This window comes from Nelumbo nucifera, chromosome 1 (assembly GCF_055504915.1).
Source record: "Nelumbo nucifera cultivar China Antique chromosome 1, China Antique-T2T, whole genome shotgun sequence".
Classification (NCBI taxonomy): Eukaryota; Viridiplantae; Streptophyta; class Magnoliopsida; order Proteales; family Nelumbonaceae; genus Nelumbo; species Nelumbo nucifera.
Window position 1 is genome coordinate 78,064,311 of NC_142649.1, and position 15,655 is coordinate 78,079,965.

A 15,655-nucleotide genomic window follows, 5' to 3' on the forward strand; every position below is an offset into this window, starting at 1 on the left:
AGGTCAATCCAGAGAAGACTCAGGCCATTCTTAACATGGCACCACCTCACCTCAAGAAAATTCCTTGCCCCCTCTTCTCGCTCGGCCACTTCTAGGAGACATGTTGTACTTGTACCTCTCGGCCGGGAACGAGGCAATTAGTTCAGTGTTGGTGAAAGATGATGGAGTGCAAATTCCTATCTACTATATCAGCAAAGTCATCTGCGATGCCGAAACCCGTTACCCCAAAGTGGAGAAGTTAACTTTCACCCTAGTGGTCTCGGCCAAGAAACTCAGACCATACTTTTAAGTCCACTACATCACAATTCTGACCAACCAGCCCCTCAAATATGTTCTTGCCAAGCTTGAGACATCAAAATGGTTGACCAAATGGTTCATTGAGCTGTCTGAGGCTGACGCCTGGAACATACTCACCATGATACCAATGAAGCGCACGATTGGGGAGCATGTGTGTCTCGTACCCATAAACAACACAGTACCAAGCTCTTAGAAGCCGAGGTTGACACCTCCGCACACTTGGTCCTCTACAACGCTCCCAAGAGGCGGAACCTATGCAGCAGTCGTCATCAAAATGACTAAGGAAAACCCACATAGCCCAAGCCACGACCGAGGCCAAGCCATACCCGTAAAATTAGCTGCCACCAAGATAGGAGAAGCCTTCCGAAGCCGATGCCGAAGTCTCCATGCTTCTGGATCAAGATCATCCTCAGCAGAGCCAATACCAAAGCCGACGTTTCCACACTTCTAAGTTAGGCTATCTCCTATGTCTCCAAAGCCTAAGCCGATGCCATTGCACTTAGAAGCAAAGTTCTCCCTCAGGTGAGCCAAAGCCAAAGCCAAAGCTAAGGTCCTCGTCAGCACAAGCCACTCAATGCCTTCCCATAAAGGTGGTACACTTTCTTCGGCCGAAACCGAGGTCATCATGCGGACCTCCACCACGGCCTCGAGAGTGGGGGGCAAATGATATAGGCAAACATGGCAGGCCCTATGGTGCATGGACAAGTGGTGTCCTTAGATGGCGATGCACGGCATAGGGCAGATCGCATGTTGGTCGTCTGCTTATAACTAACTCCAAGTAGGTTCAAGTATAAATAAGTGGCATCACTCCCTAGGTAAACTATCTTGCCTTTTATTGCTCTTAGCTCTCCAACTTCTTGATGACCTCGTCTGAACTATCTTACTCAAGCCCTCATATTCGGAAGTGAATTCACATTGTTGCCCACTTGCCCTTGGCCCATTTAAGGCAGCAACAATATCCTACTTTCTAGTGTCAAAGTTAAAGCACAAAAATAGAACTGATCGATTGCCATAGACAAGGTGGACCCCTGAATTGGTGGGATTTGTTAAATCAATCAAAGATGAAAACGTTGACATATTACTAACCAACCAACCTTAACCTTCTGCACAAGTGGGGGCGGGCATTGTTTGTCTAGAGGATGGATCCGTGACGATATGCCACGTCGTCTTGACGACCCAAGCCAAGACCCATGTAAGCAGTACCGGCCATGCGCATGATGTTGGTAGAACAGATTTGATTGAGCAGCAATTAAATTAAATGAGTGATGTAGTGGTGCTCTTGTTCTCCATGATTTAATTTGCCCCTTCATAGTTCATATGTTTTGGCGTTTTCCTTCAATTCATGTTCTAAAATTACATTTTGATCCTAGAAAGAGAGATTATCGCGTGCAAATTCAAGCCCAGGGTTCAACACATGGTGGGTCCCAGTGATGTGGGGCAGACCCCTTGAGTCTTGACAACGTACCAATCAGACACCAGGGTTTTTGCCTATTAACCAAAAAAAGAATAAAAAAAAACGGTACCAGGGATCGTACCAATAAACAACATTCAACTCTTTCTGGGCAGGCGTTTGCGTTTCAAACATGCATGGCTGAATGGCTGATGGTTCACTCGGCATTGGATGCTTGGGTCGTTATTCGACTTTTTTATCTTTTCTCTGGCCCACCAACAAATGTATGTTTCATATGGATTTCCACGGGAATGAATGATGTGTTAGCCCCATGCAAGCATTCAAGTTCAACAAGGAATATCATTTGGAAGAAGCAAACTCGAATCGAATCTGGGCCTGCCATGACACCTCAACCTCACCCTACAAGATCGTAATAGTTCAACTCGATAATACAGGATCAAATCAATCACAACCTACCAGAATTCCGCTTCAATTATGCTATGCATCACCTAGGCTCCAGCAGCTGATGAGTAGTGACGACCCTGCTCTTCATAAAACGAATTCCGTGATTCATATTGGGTCTCAGAGCTTATATAGTTGAGAGATTCTCATTCTGCTGTTGGGTAAATGACATGCATTAACTGACCAACATAATTATTGATCCTTGATTTAAACACTAGTAACGACAAAAGCCTGGCCAGTTCAAAATTCAAAATTCAATCCATCGATTCCTAAACACAGTTATAAGAGCTCAAGCATGATTGAAAAATAAAGTTATGATTTGACAACACCATGGTCTGTCTGTTGTTATCAAGTAAAAATCATTGGAGATGGCGTGCGTAATCCACGCTATCCCTTTAAGATTTTACATTTATATGATTTGCACTCCTTGAATATAAAAATGGAAGTGCCAAGCTAGGATGCCACAGAATGCATGGCAACTTCGTACAAGGAAAAGAATAAAACAAAATTTTCCACTACTCAAAACTTCTTAAAGAATCAAGGAAAAAAAATTATTTGAGGAATGAAAACAAAATCTGGCATTTTCTCATGAATGATTATGCCAAGTTGAAAACAATGAACAAGAAGCAGAGTAAAATATCTATTAGAAATGTGATTGTGGATACAAGATCCCTAGGGAATAATAATATCCTGCTCTGAGGTTGTTTGAGTGCCTCAAATGCCACTTGAATCCCTTCCGAAAACTAATCGCCTTGTCCAGTCAGATACCACCAATACCCTTGTTCGCCAGCTTACTTGTTTACTGAAATTTGTAAAGGAACAGTAAGAGAATCACAATTGACTAACATTTTCATATCGGTACAGAATAAGCACCCAGACTGCCAACACTGAGCAGTGAGCACATTATAATTTAAGCAGAATGAAAATATTACCTGGCGTATACAGAATACCAAAGCCACTGGCTGCTGTAACCTATAGAAACACTATCCCAAGGCAACTGGAGTGCAGTTTGTTCTCCTCCCAGTGGAGCAAATTGCCCCAAATGCTTGTACCTTTCAATTGAAAGCCAAGTAAGAACACCATGTGATGAAACTCCTCTTTTTTATTTTTCGTATTAAAAAACTCAATTAACTACACAGGGTATCTCTAAAGCTTGAATAAATAATGGTAAAAGAGGTGAAAATGGCAGTATAAAAGCTTTTCAATTCAAATAAACCATAAAATAGGTACAGTATATGTGTAAGCTAAGATAGGAATCCAACTAGTATATGTTCTTAATAAGTTAGACTCTCTCTCTCTCTCTCTCTCTCTCTCTCTCTCTCTCTCTCTCTCTCTCTCTCTCTCTCTCTCTGTCTCTCTCTCTCAGAGTATGTGCTTCCTTTGTAAGTGCAGTGGTGAAACCACAAATCACCTACTAATCTCCTATCCTTTTGTAAGCAGTGCATGAGAACCCTTTCTTTCTTCTTTTTGGTGCTAGGTGGTGTACCCCACAATTGTAGCAGCATTCTTTTTCTGATCAGTCACAAGATGTGGGAACGTTATTCTTTACATTCTTTTGTCTCACCATCAAAGAAATGGGGTAAAATCCTTTGGAGATGCACAAGAGCATCTGTTCTTTGGTACATTTGGGAGGAAAGGTTGCAAGGATATCCTAAACAAGAACCATTTGAGAGAGGCAACCTTACAGTCTATTGAGATTTATCCATTGGGTGAAAACAAGGTTGTATAAAATTGATGATATACTTAGAGGTTGGAGGGTAGTGGCATCTACAGCCATGCAGCAAAATATTATGGTTACCTCCTGGACTGCCCCTCAGTTCAAAATTAAACTGAGTTTCAATTGATGAAAGATTGGGAACCCCAACAGTCAAAAATTGGTGGTGTTTTCCGAAATCATCAGGGTAACATTTAAAAGGCTTTCTCAGGGCCAACTGGAGTGGGCTTTTGGTAGCCCTTCAAGGTCTAAGATTTTCAAAGACATCAGATTTCAGGGAGAAGATAGCTGAAGGAGATTCCAAAACCATTATTGTGTTGTTGAGAGATTCCATGGAGGGCCCTTGGAGACTCAGAAATCTAATTATAGAAGCCAGGTCTCTTATTGAGGTGCTGCAAGCTGTATTAGGTTGGGTGCCAAGGTTAGCAAGCTCCCTTGCAGATTCACTTGCCCAGGAAGGGATCAATAGACATCCTGGTGTGGGGTGAAATACTCTTTAAGTTGATTAAGTGAGGTCCTAGGGTGGAGTTGTCTTGTAGGAGGGGAGGGCGAAGGAAGCAACCGTGGGCTAAATCATCACCTAGGTGACAATGCACTCTGTTTTTCACCTAGCTGCACTTCAGCACTTTGACAAATATTCTATATAAGGAATATGATTTTTATTGTTCAAATAAAAAAAATTAAGAAGTGAATCTGTTACAAGTTGGAGGAGCAAAAGAGCTAGGGCAGGAAAAAAGAACATGGATTGAAGTAGCAAGATATGATATGGGTTCTCATAACTTAACAGTGGATATGACACTGAACAGAATGGAATGGCAATACAGGATTCATGTAGCTGACAATGTAGTTGGGACAAGGCTTTTTTTCTTGGGGTGGAGGGGGGGCAATGATAGGCACATGTTCTGCAAACCTCTTATTTACATCACCCTCATCTAATCCTTGTCCAAACTATATAGGGTCAAACTACATAAATCTTCTCCCTCCATATAGCTGGGAGATGACTTAGATGATGATGATGATGTTGATGATGATGATGGTATAAAAAATGAGTTTAAGATCATTGGTCTTATCATCACTGCCCCCCTCCCCCAAAGAAAAAAAGATCATAGACGGACTATTGATCTAATGAATACAACTATATTATTTTAAATATAAAACTATATTCCCTTTTTACATGGTTTTCTTAAGTCAGTCATTGGCACAAACAGGATTCTTTACCTTTTTCTTATTACAAAGTTATAAAAAGGGAATTGCAGTGAAAAAATGATAAAAAAAAAGCTTTGACAATTTAGTCAAATAACAGGAAATAGCATAAGCATAGGGGAGGTTTCTTTTTACAGAAATTTTCACTCATTGACAAGAAAACAAAAATATCTACAGCAAATCAGATGGATAAACATGAAAATGAGAAGATGAGTTTGTGTAAAAGTTAAACTCACTGAAAGGGAAGAAAGCGATGACGTCCTGATCCCCTGAATCTGAGAGGACCTTCTGGATTTTTTTCACACTCCTCCATACGGTTGAAACACCTGGCAAGGTAAGCACCTTGTTGAGCAGCAACCTAAGTCCACCATACAATGATAAAAGTGTAAGGTATGATTTAGAATAATGCCACTGGATGATATAAGAAATTTCACTTCATCAGTGAACAAGCACATAGTATGTTGATCAAGAGCTAACCTGAGCTGTTGCTGGAAGAATCTTCATCTGGGAATCAACTTCGGACAGAACTGATTTCAGTTGTTCAATATCAAGTTCAGTGGATTTCTTTCCGTCATCTTTATTGGAATCCTTCAAGAGTTCTACAATGTTTCTCATCTTCTTATGCTTCAAATAGAGCTCCACCTGAGGATACCTTATACAGATGTCATCAAACACATCGTTAACTGCATCAACAGTTAAAGTTCCAGATTGGTTCTTGTCTGCTTTATCAAATATCACTGAAATGTCTTCCTGATGCACATAAACAAGAAAATAAAAGAAAATATTAGCAATAATAATTTGACTTGAGCCTTTGATTTTATGCTAAAATGCTTTAAGAATATGAAGTGTGTCCAACTTTCACAGGATATCATGACTTCAGTTTATTTTCATTCTGTTCTCCTGTCAACCCTTTCGAAGATCTCATTCACAAACAAGTGAAAACAAACAAATCATAATGCTGGTATTTGTTTAATTTATTCTCTACAGTTTTGTCTTTATTCAGAACCTTGCAAAGACCTTAGATTGATAGTACTAATAAATGATCCATTATTGTTCCTAAGGAACATTGCTGCTTATTGGGGATTCCTTTCTCATATTTCACATGCTTCAAAGAAGTAAAGTTTCATGGAACCACTCCAAGCAAATTTTTAAATGTAATGCACTGAAGCTGACCATGACATACAGGTCGCATGGCTCAAATTGAGGTATGGTGATATAAGAAACGACTCCTCAGCACTGAAAAAATAAAATGCAAAAGTTCACATGTAACACAAATTCCTGAATTCAAGATGAATGCACCTTAAAGTCCAAGGAATTGAGTTCTTATTGATCACCTCAAGGGAAAGGCATGTAGGCCACTGAGTGACGTGTAGGAAGCATGAAGATAATGTGAGACATTTACTTCATCCAATGAAAGGTATTACTTTTCATATGTCATGTTTTCCTTGTTATTTAAAACAACGTGTTTTAGCCCCAGTTCACCCCCTGTTCAAACTAGGGAGTTACACTTTCTACATAAATTGACTGAACTATGCAATTGCACATTAGAAGGATGTAAAGTAAGCATTCTGCCAAAGATTCTGAGATTACTGATAACTGATACACAATAGAACTAGATTTTTGTCAAGTTTCATTAAGAGAATAACAAAATTTTCTTTCTTTGCATAAGATATATTACTGACATGCAACAGAAAACAATAGACTGAATTGGAAGCTGCAACTTTCCCAGTGAAATCTCAATATTGGTGTACAAGTTCTTGATTAAATAACATGGAATAGGGTGGAAACAGAGACAATGGACCTCATAATGGCCAAAATTCTCTTATGCTCATAATGAAAGTAAAAATGTGAAGAAGCTTGATGCAAGACTTACCTCAGAGATTACAATATTTATTTACAAAATCTGGGATCATATCTAGATTACCTAGATATAGAAAGGACATGGTTGGACAAGGTGTAGGATAGGGAATTTACACGAAAAATTAAAGTATCCAACACAATATAGTACCCTTGTACAGGTATCATACAGTTCAAATATATGAATGTTTAAAAGATCAGAGCATGGAGGTAAAATATAATAGTAAACCAAAACAAAAAGTACAGTCCTGTGACACCTAACACCAAAGATTTACAGGTGCTCATTTTTTGTGCCACCTAAGATATCAGAGAAAACAAAAGTAAAGAAAACCTCCAATCACTACATACCATCACTTTTCGTTGATTTATAGTGGCACAGTCACCAAGTGCATATATGTTATTACACCCCTCAACTCGCAGCCATTCATCGGTTGCTAAAGCGCGCCTGTTAGTCTGGAATTGAAAGGAAAATTTGTTTACCAATATAAGCTAATAACAACCAAAATACATATTAGAAAATCTAAATTATATCTACTGAAGAAATAAAATGAACCTAGCTCCTAATAAATTTCAATCAAAACAAAAATAGAAAAAGACAAGTTCAGAAGCCTAACCTGACCGATTTGCTTCATAAAATCCATTACAATAGGGCGGGTCCCAATACCAGTTGACCAGACAACCATTCCATATGGTATAGAGGAAACGCTCCCAGTTGATCTTTCCTTAGTAGAAATACCTGTATCAGACACCTTTACAACCATGGACCCTGTTTTCACATTGATACCATCTCTTTGGAACTTCTCTTCAGCAAAAGCAGTGATTCTTTTGTCAAACCTTCAAAATTTGTAGAGGCATGAGAACAAAGTTAAGTAAATGGAAATGACATGACTGAAGCATGAGAACAAAGTTTTGTCATATCTATTTTACTCTCTCCTTCCTGCATATCTCGTCACTTCATGCATTCACTTCAATGTAAGAATGTTTCTAATTAGTATATAGGTAAAGTTGAGTATGTTTTTTTCTTTTTTTTTTTTTTTTGAGAAAAAGGTAACTTGATTCAAAAGAAACAAGATACAAATTTGAGTATCCGTTTCAAAGATAATCTAAAAGTAAGAGCATTCACCAACTTTAGTATGCATCCAAGCTTTTCGAATGAGCCCAACAAGAACCAACAAAATATGCAATTTTAAATCAGGATTGCTTTACCAAATTATCTTGATGAGGATTCTCTAAATTTTGATCAAACAGATGCAACCTTGTCGTATACATTATGTGAAGATCTATATTACAAAAAAATAAAGTTTTACCTGTGTTTAACTATGCCTTAATAAGTTTAGTTATGTTGTATGACAGAAGTGGACAACATCAGGCACCAATTCAATGAAGATATGTTGGGAAAAATGGAAGGAAGGAAACAAAAGAATTTCTTATGGAAGATCACATACTACTTATGGATGTTTATTTGTTGGTTTTGGATTTATTGTTGGCAACTCCTGAATATGAAGATATGAACAGAACTTTGTTTGGGGGTCGTATTTGAATCTTGTGGTTGAGGATTAGGAATTCATATTTTCTTTTCTACTGTAACTTCTATTTTTGATGCAAGATATTGTGGTTAATGATTATGCTGAAACCTCTTCACTTTTCATGTAAGCTTTTATTGTAATTTATTGTATTACATGAAAATTTATCTTATTGTAAAGAAAACAACAAAGATGGTATCTTAGAAGCAAAGAAAGTTTAAAATATCATCTTCACTTACATGCTCAAAATATGATCTCCTGCCTCAAGAAGTGTTATTTTCACTAGATCTTTAACATCAGGATACAGCTTAACTAAATCTTCACGTACAAAGTCATGAAGCTCTGCAGCAAACTCCACACCTGTAGGTCCACCACCAACAATCACGAAATGAAGATTTTTCTTTCTTTCTTCTTCACTTAAGTTAGGAAGGCTAGCCCTCTCAAAACAGTCAATGACACTCCTACGGATGCTCTGAGCATCCTCTACCTCCTGCATGAAAAAGTGCACATTCCTGAACAACAGTACTAATAAAGATAACCAAAAAGAAACTGTATTACTGTTACAAAAAATCGCAATTGTAGTTTAATTATTTACAATTTGAATGCCAACAACTTCATGCTAAGAGGAAGGGTTTTGGAAGCTGCAGTCTATGACCATGCAGCAGGAAAGAACGTGAATCTTAGTTGCCAGTCCCATTTTTTGTGCTAGTAGGTACCCAATTTCCATGTCTTTTATATTCCATGAAGAAAAAATAGCAGATCACTTGACTTTATTGAAATATATATATATATATATATATATATATATATAAATAGCTAAGAAAAAATAACCGTATACCAAACGGAAGCATAGGGAGTTCACCTTCAAGAAATGACAATGCTCCACAACACCAGGAGTGTTGAATGTATTGGAACGGGCTCCCATAGCAATCACCAGATAGTCATAATCTATAATAAATTCTTCTTTCCCATCTAAGTTTGGTTGGAGGACTGACCGACAATGGATTTTCTTATTTTCAGCATCAACCTTTGTACATTCAGCTTCCCAAAATCGAAAGTCTCCATTTTTCTGTCATGTCAGAAAGGAAAACATGGAAAGCATTGTCTCAGCAGCTAAAAGGATCACTATAATAGAATATATATTTTTTAATAAATGACTATTAAAATAAAAACAGATCAGGAAGAAAGAGTTATCTGCAACACCTCATCAAGTTACACATCACAAGAAGAGTTTTTTATCTTATGCCTTCATCAACTACTCACTAGTTCCTTGAAACAAAAAGACCACAGCCATATGATTGAAATTCAGAACCTCAAACACAAAGCAAATGCAGCATCCATATCATTAGATCCATAAGCTCCTTGATTAACAAGTTAACAACTTTTCACCACTGTTTGACACCGCACTCCTCCCCCCTCCCCCAATAAAAAAAAATAAAGCCACCACTAAACTTCCTGAACTCTGCTAACTCCAAATCAACACTGCTACCAACCTATACAAGCTTAAGCCTATACCCTTATTGGTGTCCTCTTCTAGCTCTGGCCTTTCATCTTGGATTCACCTGCCTCTCATCATTCTTCCTTGCAGCCTTTTCTTGTTATCTCCATTTGGACTGGATTAATTCCCCTCAAAGTTATGACTTTTTGTTGGGAGGCATACCATAACAAAATCAATACATGTGATTAATTGCAGTAAATTGGCAATAGAGACAGGTTTTAGGGAAATCAAGCTTTTTATCTAGGAAAAAGATTGTGGCAGTAAATTGGATACCAAAATCAGTAAACTGCTTTGCCAATTCACTTGCTCAACAAGGAGTCAATAGGGAATATATGTTTTGGGGAATTACCAATGAAATACTAAAGTAAAAAAGTCATAGCAAACTTTGTGAACATATGTTTTGGGGAATTCTTTGCTATCCTAATTCGAAAAGCACTTTTCTTGCAAACTCTTCACCACCCAAAAAGAATAGTCCCAATTTCCCCTGTGTCTAGAATAGCTATTTTAAGTTGTTTAAATAGCTATAACTTCCATATCAACAAATCAACTGAAGCCCAGCCTATCAAAATCCTTTAAATCACTCTTTTATAGATGCATGATATAACAGAAGGGCATAAGGATTAAGGAGATTGTACCTTGAAATCCCCATGCAATAAATGCCCAAAGCTTGTTCACTTCTTTCAGAAGAGATACTTAACCCTATAGCTTATCTAGGTACAAGATATTATATTTATGTAGAAAACTCTGGTGGAGGCTGGTCTGGGTATCAAGAGTCCAGTGTTCCTAACCCTTCATTTCCATGTTTGACACCATAAGATGTCTCAACATATAATAATTTTCTTGTTTATAGCCTCAGAAGAGAAATCAGCAAATATATGGAAATCATATCAATGATATGTAGTGAGAAATGATTTAAGGTTCCATAAATTAACAATGGATACGGTATTGACAGAGCAGAATGATGGAACAGGATTCAAGTACCTCCATACAGATGGGACAGGGCTTAGATGATGATTATGATAGTGATATGGAAATCTTATCAACGGGATACAGAACCAACCTTTCACAAGTGAAACAACATTTTCCATTAAGAATAAGAAGAATGGTCAATTCAAACTATAATGTGCCAGGGCGCATACCAAACCTTAGGATTCCCTACTTTGATCATAGCAGCAAAATAGGCTTCACAATGAAAGAACATAAAGAGCGCTTTTAAACATAATAATCTTTAATGGAAGAAAGTGCTTATTCTATAACTTCAATTAAATTCAGTATATGGAATTAATTCTTAGTACTTTCTTTAAGACCATCTAACTTTATTGAGAAATTTTCTTTCCTTGTTTTTTCATTTTCTTTCTGGGATATAGCCATTATATGTAATCTCTACCATTTCTCTTTCACAAAGTGTCTTTATACTAAGAATTCCTTCCAAGGGAAACTCTTTGCGTCAGGGGAGCAATTCTTAAACTACAGACAACTCTATGATAGAAAACGTTGGCACTATATGGGTGATACAAACTTACAGAAGCAACCATACTAGAGAATTAATAAGAAACTAACTAGTTGATAAAAAGATACATCGTACAAAATCACCCACCCACACATGATGGAATTATTTACCTTGCTGACAATGTTACGAATTGGCTCAATAATACTCCGGGCTTCCACCTTGCCACATGTAACACTAGGCAATAAAGGGGTAAATGCAAAATAGTTCCGAGGTGACACCACATGAACATCATACAGGGAACTATCAAGATTTTTCAAGAAGCTTGTACCAGCCCAACCAGTTCCAAGTACCACCACCCTCTTTTTCTTGCTATCCATATGAGATGACAAGGCACTGTTTGCTCCATTGTATGATTTTGATTCAGAATAGGCCACAAGACTTCCACCACTGCAAAGAATGCAAGAAAAAATAGCATATATTAATTGTCTCATGTCTGATATGAGTACAGAAAGAAAGCAATGATGCAGAAGCAGAGATACAAGAATAAAATTACTTCTATACAAGGTATTGAAAAGAAAGAAGCAAGGAGTGATTCACAGATATGATAGTGATATGAGATGGAAGGGTTGAATCCACTAGGAAACCCCTTATTACATATGGAGAAAGCTTAAGATGATTTTGTAGGGGCTGAAAGTGGGAGATTCTCATGTTTTCAGTTCTCATACAAATATACAATACAGCAATGCCTCATATGATTTGACTAATGTGGGTTGGAATTCATCTAAATCCTTCATAGCATGCCCATATCAACTAGAGGATCTTTCATTAACACCAGGGAAAGCATGTGTTATACCCAGTTAAAGAGCTAATTGAATTACATCTGAGTTTGTACATTTGTTATGGCAGAGTTTTTTTTGCATTTTATTTTCTTTTTGTCCCTACTTCCTAAGATTAATGTTTACTAGTTAGGTAAAACTACATGGTTCAACAAATAGTTCCTTTTTTGGATGTATGGAATTCCATCCTTCCACTGAAAGTTTTATGGCACCTTTTGTAATTATTAATAAATTGGTAGATGTACAAAGCCAGGTTTCTTCCACTATGCAATTCATACTGTGGATTCAATAAAAAGAAGTTACTGCCACTTACTGAAGTCTGTACACTCGCTCTAGTTTAAGGATTAGATTGAAGAAACATTGACACATTGAAAAGTGAACCAGTATCCGAGCTTCCTTGACTATTAATAAGCTAGTTTTGCAAGGCTTTATTCTGAATTCTAGATGGCTCAACAAATACACTTATATTTGAATTTCCAACTTTAAACCACGTGATTTATTGGTTTTACACATCAAAGTTAAATAAATAAGTAAAATGGGGGACAACAATCACAAAAGTTTATGGACTTAAGATTTTAGAGACGATTACTCAGGATATTAGATGGAGCCATCACCTATGCGGCATATATGGCACACATTCAGAGCATTGTGACTGGTCAAGGAAACTTGTAAGCAGATAAAATCTTCAGACCAAATTGACTCTCAGGTCACAATAGATATTGGTTCGCAATCTTTTGCTCATCCAAAAGATAAAATTGGAATGTTGCATTCATCAGACCAGATCAATTTTCAGAACAGAGTACTTTGAAAGAAGCCATATATGTGTGTCATATCACATGTATGGGCAGCTAAAAATGAAGGGAACAATGTAAGGATTCCCTAGCGTGACTTGGAGAATATAACTATTATATCACATCAGTGTAATTCAATTTATTAAACTTCAACATTTAAAAATTAAAACTAAACTTTTATTTCCAAAGTTCTACACATGCTACGGTTTCAGAGATTGCTTTGTCATGCATCAGCAAAAGTCAAGATTCTTCTTTACTTCTGGGGATAAAGGACAACTTCACGATTTATTCCCACCACTGTTTTTTTTTTTCTTTTTTCCTCTAGACAAATTGATTATACATATATTAACCAATAGTATGAGAGCAGGAGTTAATCCTTAAAACTCTGGCAATGTGCAGAGTTATCACGCAAAGTAGTAGGAATCATCTAATCAAAAAGAATTAGAAACCAAAAAAAAAAGAAAAAAAAAACATAAGATTACAACGAAACAGCGTCAGTAACTAACATTACTAGAAAAAGAGAGAAAACTAGCATTAATGATTCTTATTAACCGTCTATCTGATATGAAACAAGTCAGAAATTCTTAGCTAAAACTTCTTAGTGCAATTAAATGGGATAAAAAAACAATACTGAATGAACTAGAATCGTAAACATCCAGTGAAAGAAAAACTTCAGACATAGATCAAATCTAACAGAAACATCTTAACAACAACAAATAAAATCAAACCAACATTTCGTATATTCAACAGGGTAGTTTAAATGGCAAACCTGACGGTGAAGAGAACAATGAGCTTAGAGAGCGAAGGGTAGTCATGAAAAGCCCGTGAGGTTCTCTCGTAGAAAGAGAAGCCACGCATTGTGTCGTTAATTCCTTTTCCCTTGGGTGAAACAGGAAACCGGAGAATTCAGAGTTCAAAGCGCTTCTGGTCTTGTTTATTGCGTATTTATAGGACGCACTCAGACAGAGAAACTGAAGAAAGAAACGCAGACACGAGACGAGTCCGGAGTCCCGAAAGGTAGGAACCTGAATGAATTGTGAATTGTTCACGACGTGATCGCATTGGCTCCAGCGTGAGCGTGCCCTACACGCGTCCCACAATACATCCCAACCGTGCATTTGGAACATCATCCCACGACATGATGGGCCCATTTTTTTATTAGTATTTCTTTGACTTGTCACACAAGAAAACCATTCATTCCTGATTTCCTTCGGAAGGGAAGTTGTGCTCTTCTAGAAGTGAACACGTTGTGTTATTTTGAGAAAGCAATGGCTGGCCATATGTTTGGACAGCCTGGCTACAACAGGGCTCTCTCTGCATGACACGTAATTCACCCAGCCAATCTCGAACCGACGTATCATGCTGAATGGAACTTGGACAACCAAAGTTCTCTCGTGTAACTACTGTTTTATTTGACTCATGACAGGCTGCCTTTTAGTTTGACTTTCAACACCTTGATCATTGGTCCACTGATCGGATCGGATGGTTCTAGATCAAATCATTCTACATTGGAATTTGGAATATTCTATTTCATCTTTAAAAGGCTTTGGCCAAAAATGGAAAATAGAAGGTTCGAGGAAGAGACAAGAAAGAGTCTTTAAACCAAAGCCAAAGCCCAAAGGTAGCGATTGTAATAATAGGATGAGGAGGTAGAACGTGTTTTAGGGCCAAGAGATGGTCACGGCCCCACCAGCTAGAGGATTGTCCAGACTCTTGTATCTCAGCATCATTGACCATCCACGATGAAATCGTAGGGATTGTGAGCTGTTGATCTCATAGATGGGAGGCAGGTAGATCCCCACCCCACCCATGACCCAACCTTTGGTACGTCAGAATGCATGTAAGTTTGAATGCGTGAATCATCACTTTCCTATTTTCTTGGCAACTGACAACTGGTAACGTCTGTCACGGGAATCCGTGTCAAATGGGAATTCGGTGTTTCCAAATTTTTCGGGTGCATTGCATGCCTGCCATGACTTTCGCCTTTCCATTGCGACCCGGAACCGCAAAGAAAGGAAAGAGCAAAAGCCGTTGAGAATTGAGGTGGTTGGTACCTGGTTGGTCGAGTCTTTATATAGATCATAGATACACGTGAAGCACATGGAATGATGGAAGATGCTCCTGATGTGCGGCTGTAATGTATTGTCTTGTAGAGTACTGTGGATGGCTGACCTATACGAAATCAACCCCTTGCATGGGCCTACACTACACATCGAGGGGCAGCCCATCTCCCATGCCCCATCGGCCCATCCCCTTGACCTTCTCGCACCACACTAGTGGCAGCAGGATTTGATCGGGAAAATATTACAACGAGTCAGAGATTCTACCAATTGTATCCATGGAGCCCGGCTTCAGTGAGAGCAAAGCCCGTTCCAACAGCTTTTACATAAGAATATATTCTCAATGCAAGATTGCAAGGGATTGCTCGAAGGGTGTGAGCATCGACTTGCTCTGATAGAAGCCGAACTCGTATCCATGTGATTAGTTTGGTGTAGGTAAAATGGTAATCGGTTACTTCATTGCGAACATTGGATTTATTTGGTTAAAAAGATTTATGCAAGTTCCGCTATGATGCTGGAAAGACATCATATCATCACAAAACTTGTAGCCAATCAAGTGATCAACTGCCATGAT

General features: G+C 38.0%; 1 protein-coding gene across 2 annotated transcripts; it reads right to left on the bottom strand.

Moving 5' to 3' along the window:
- Positions 1-2,445: 2,445 nt before the first annotated feature.
- LOC104605691 (external alternative NAD(P)H-ubiquinone oxidoreductase B2, mitochondrial-like) lies at positions 2,446-13,959 on the bottom strand. 2 transcript variants are annotated; one of them, XM_010270545.3, is made up of 10 exons: positions 13,791-13,957; positions 11,565-11,841; positions 9,309-9,515; positions 8,686-8,936; positions 7,538-7,757; positions 7,272-7,376; positions 5,544-5,816; positions 5,303-5,424; positions 3,082-3,201; positions 2,446-2,951 (listed from the first exon to the last, which is right to left on the bottom strand). In XM_010270545.3, exons 1-10 carry the CDS (start codon positions 13,877-13,879, stop codon positions 2,864-2,866), a joined length of 1,752 nt encoding a protein of 583 aa, XP_010268847.1. In that variant the 5' UTR covers positions 13,880-13,957; the 3' UTR covers positions 2,446-2,863. The 2 variants fall into 2 exon arrangements, with proteins under 2 accessions (XP_010268847.1, XP_088742825.1); XM_088886699.1 differs by lacking the exon at positions 9,309-9,515 and having other exon boundaries at positions 13,791-13,959.
- Positions 13,960-15,655: the final 1,696 nt, after the last annotated feature.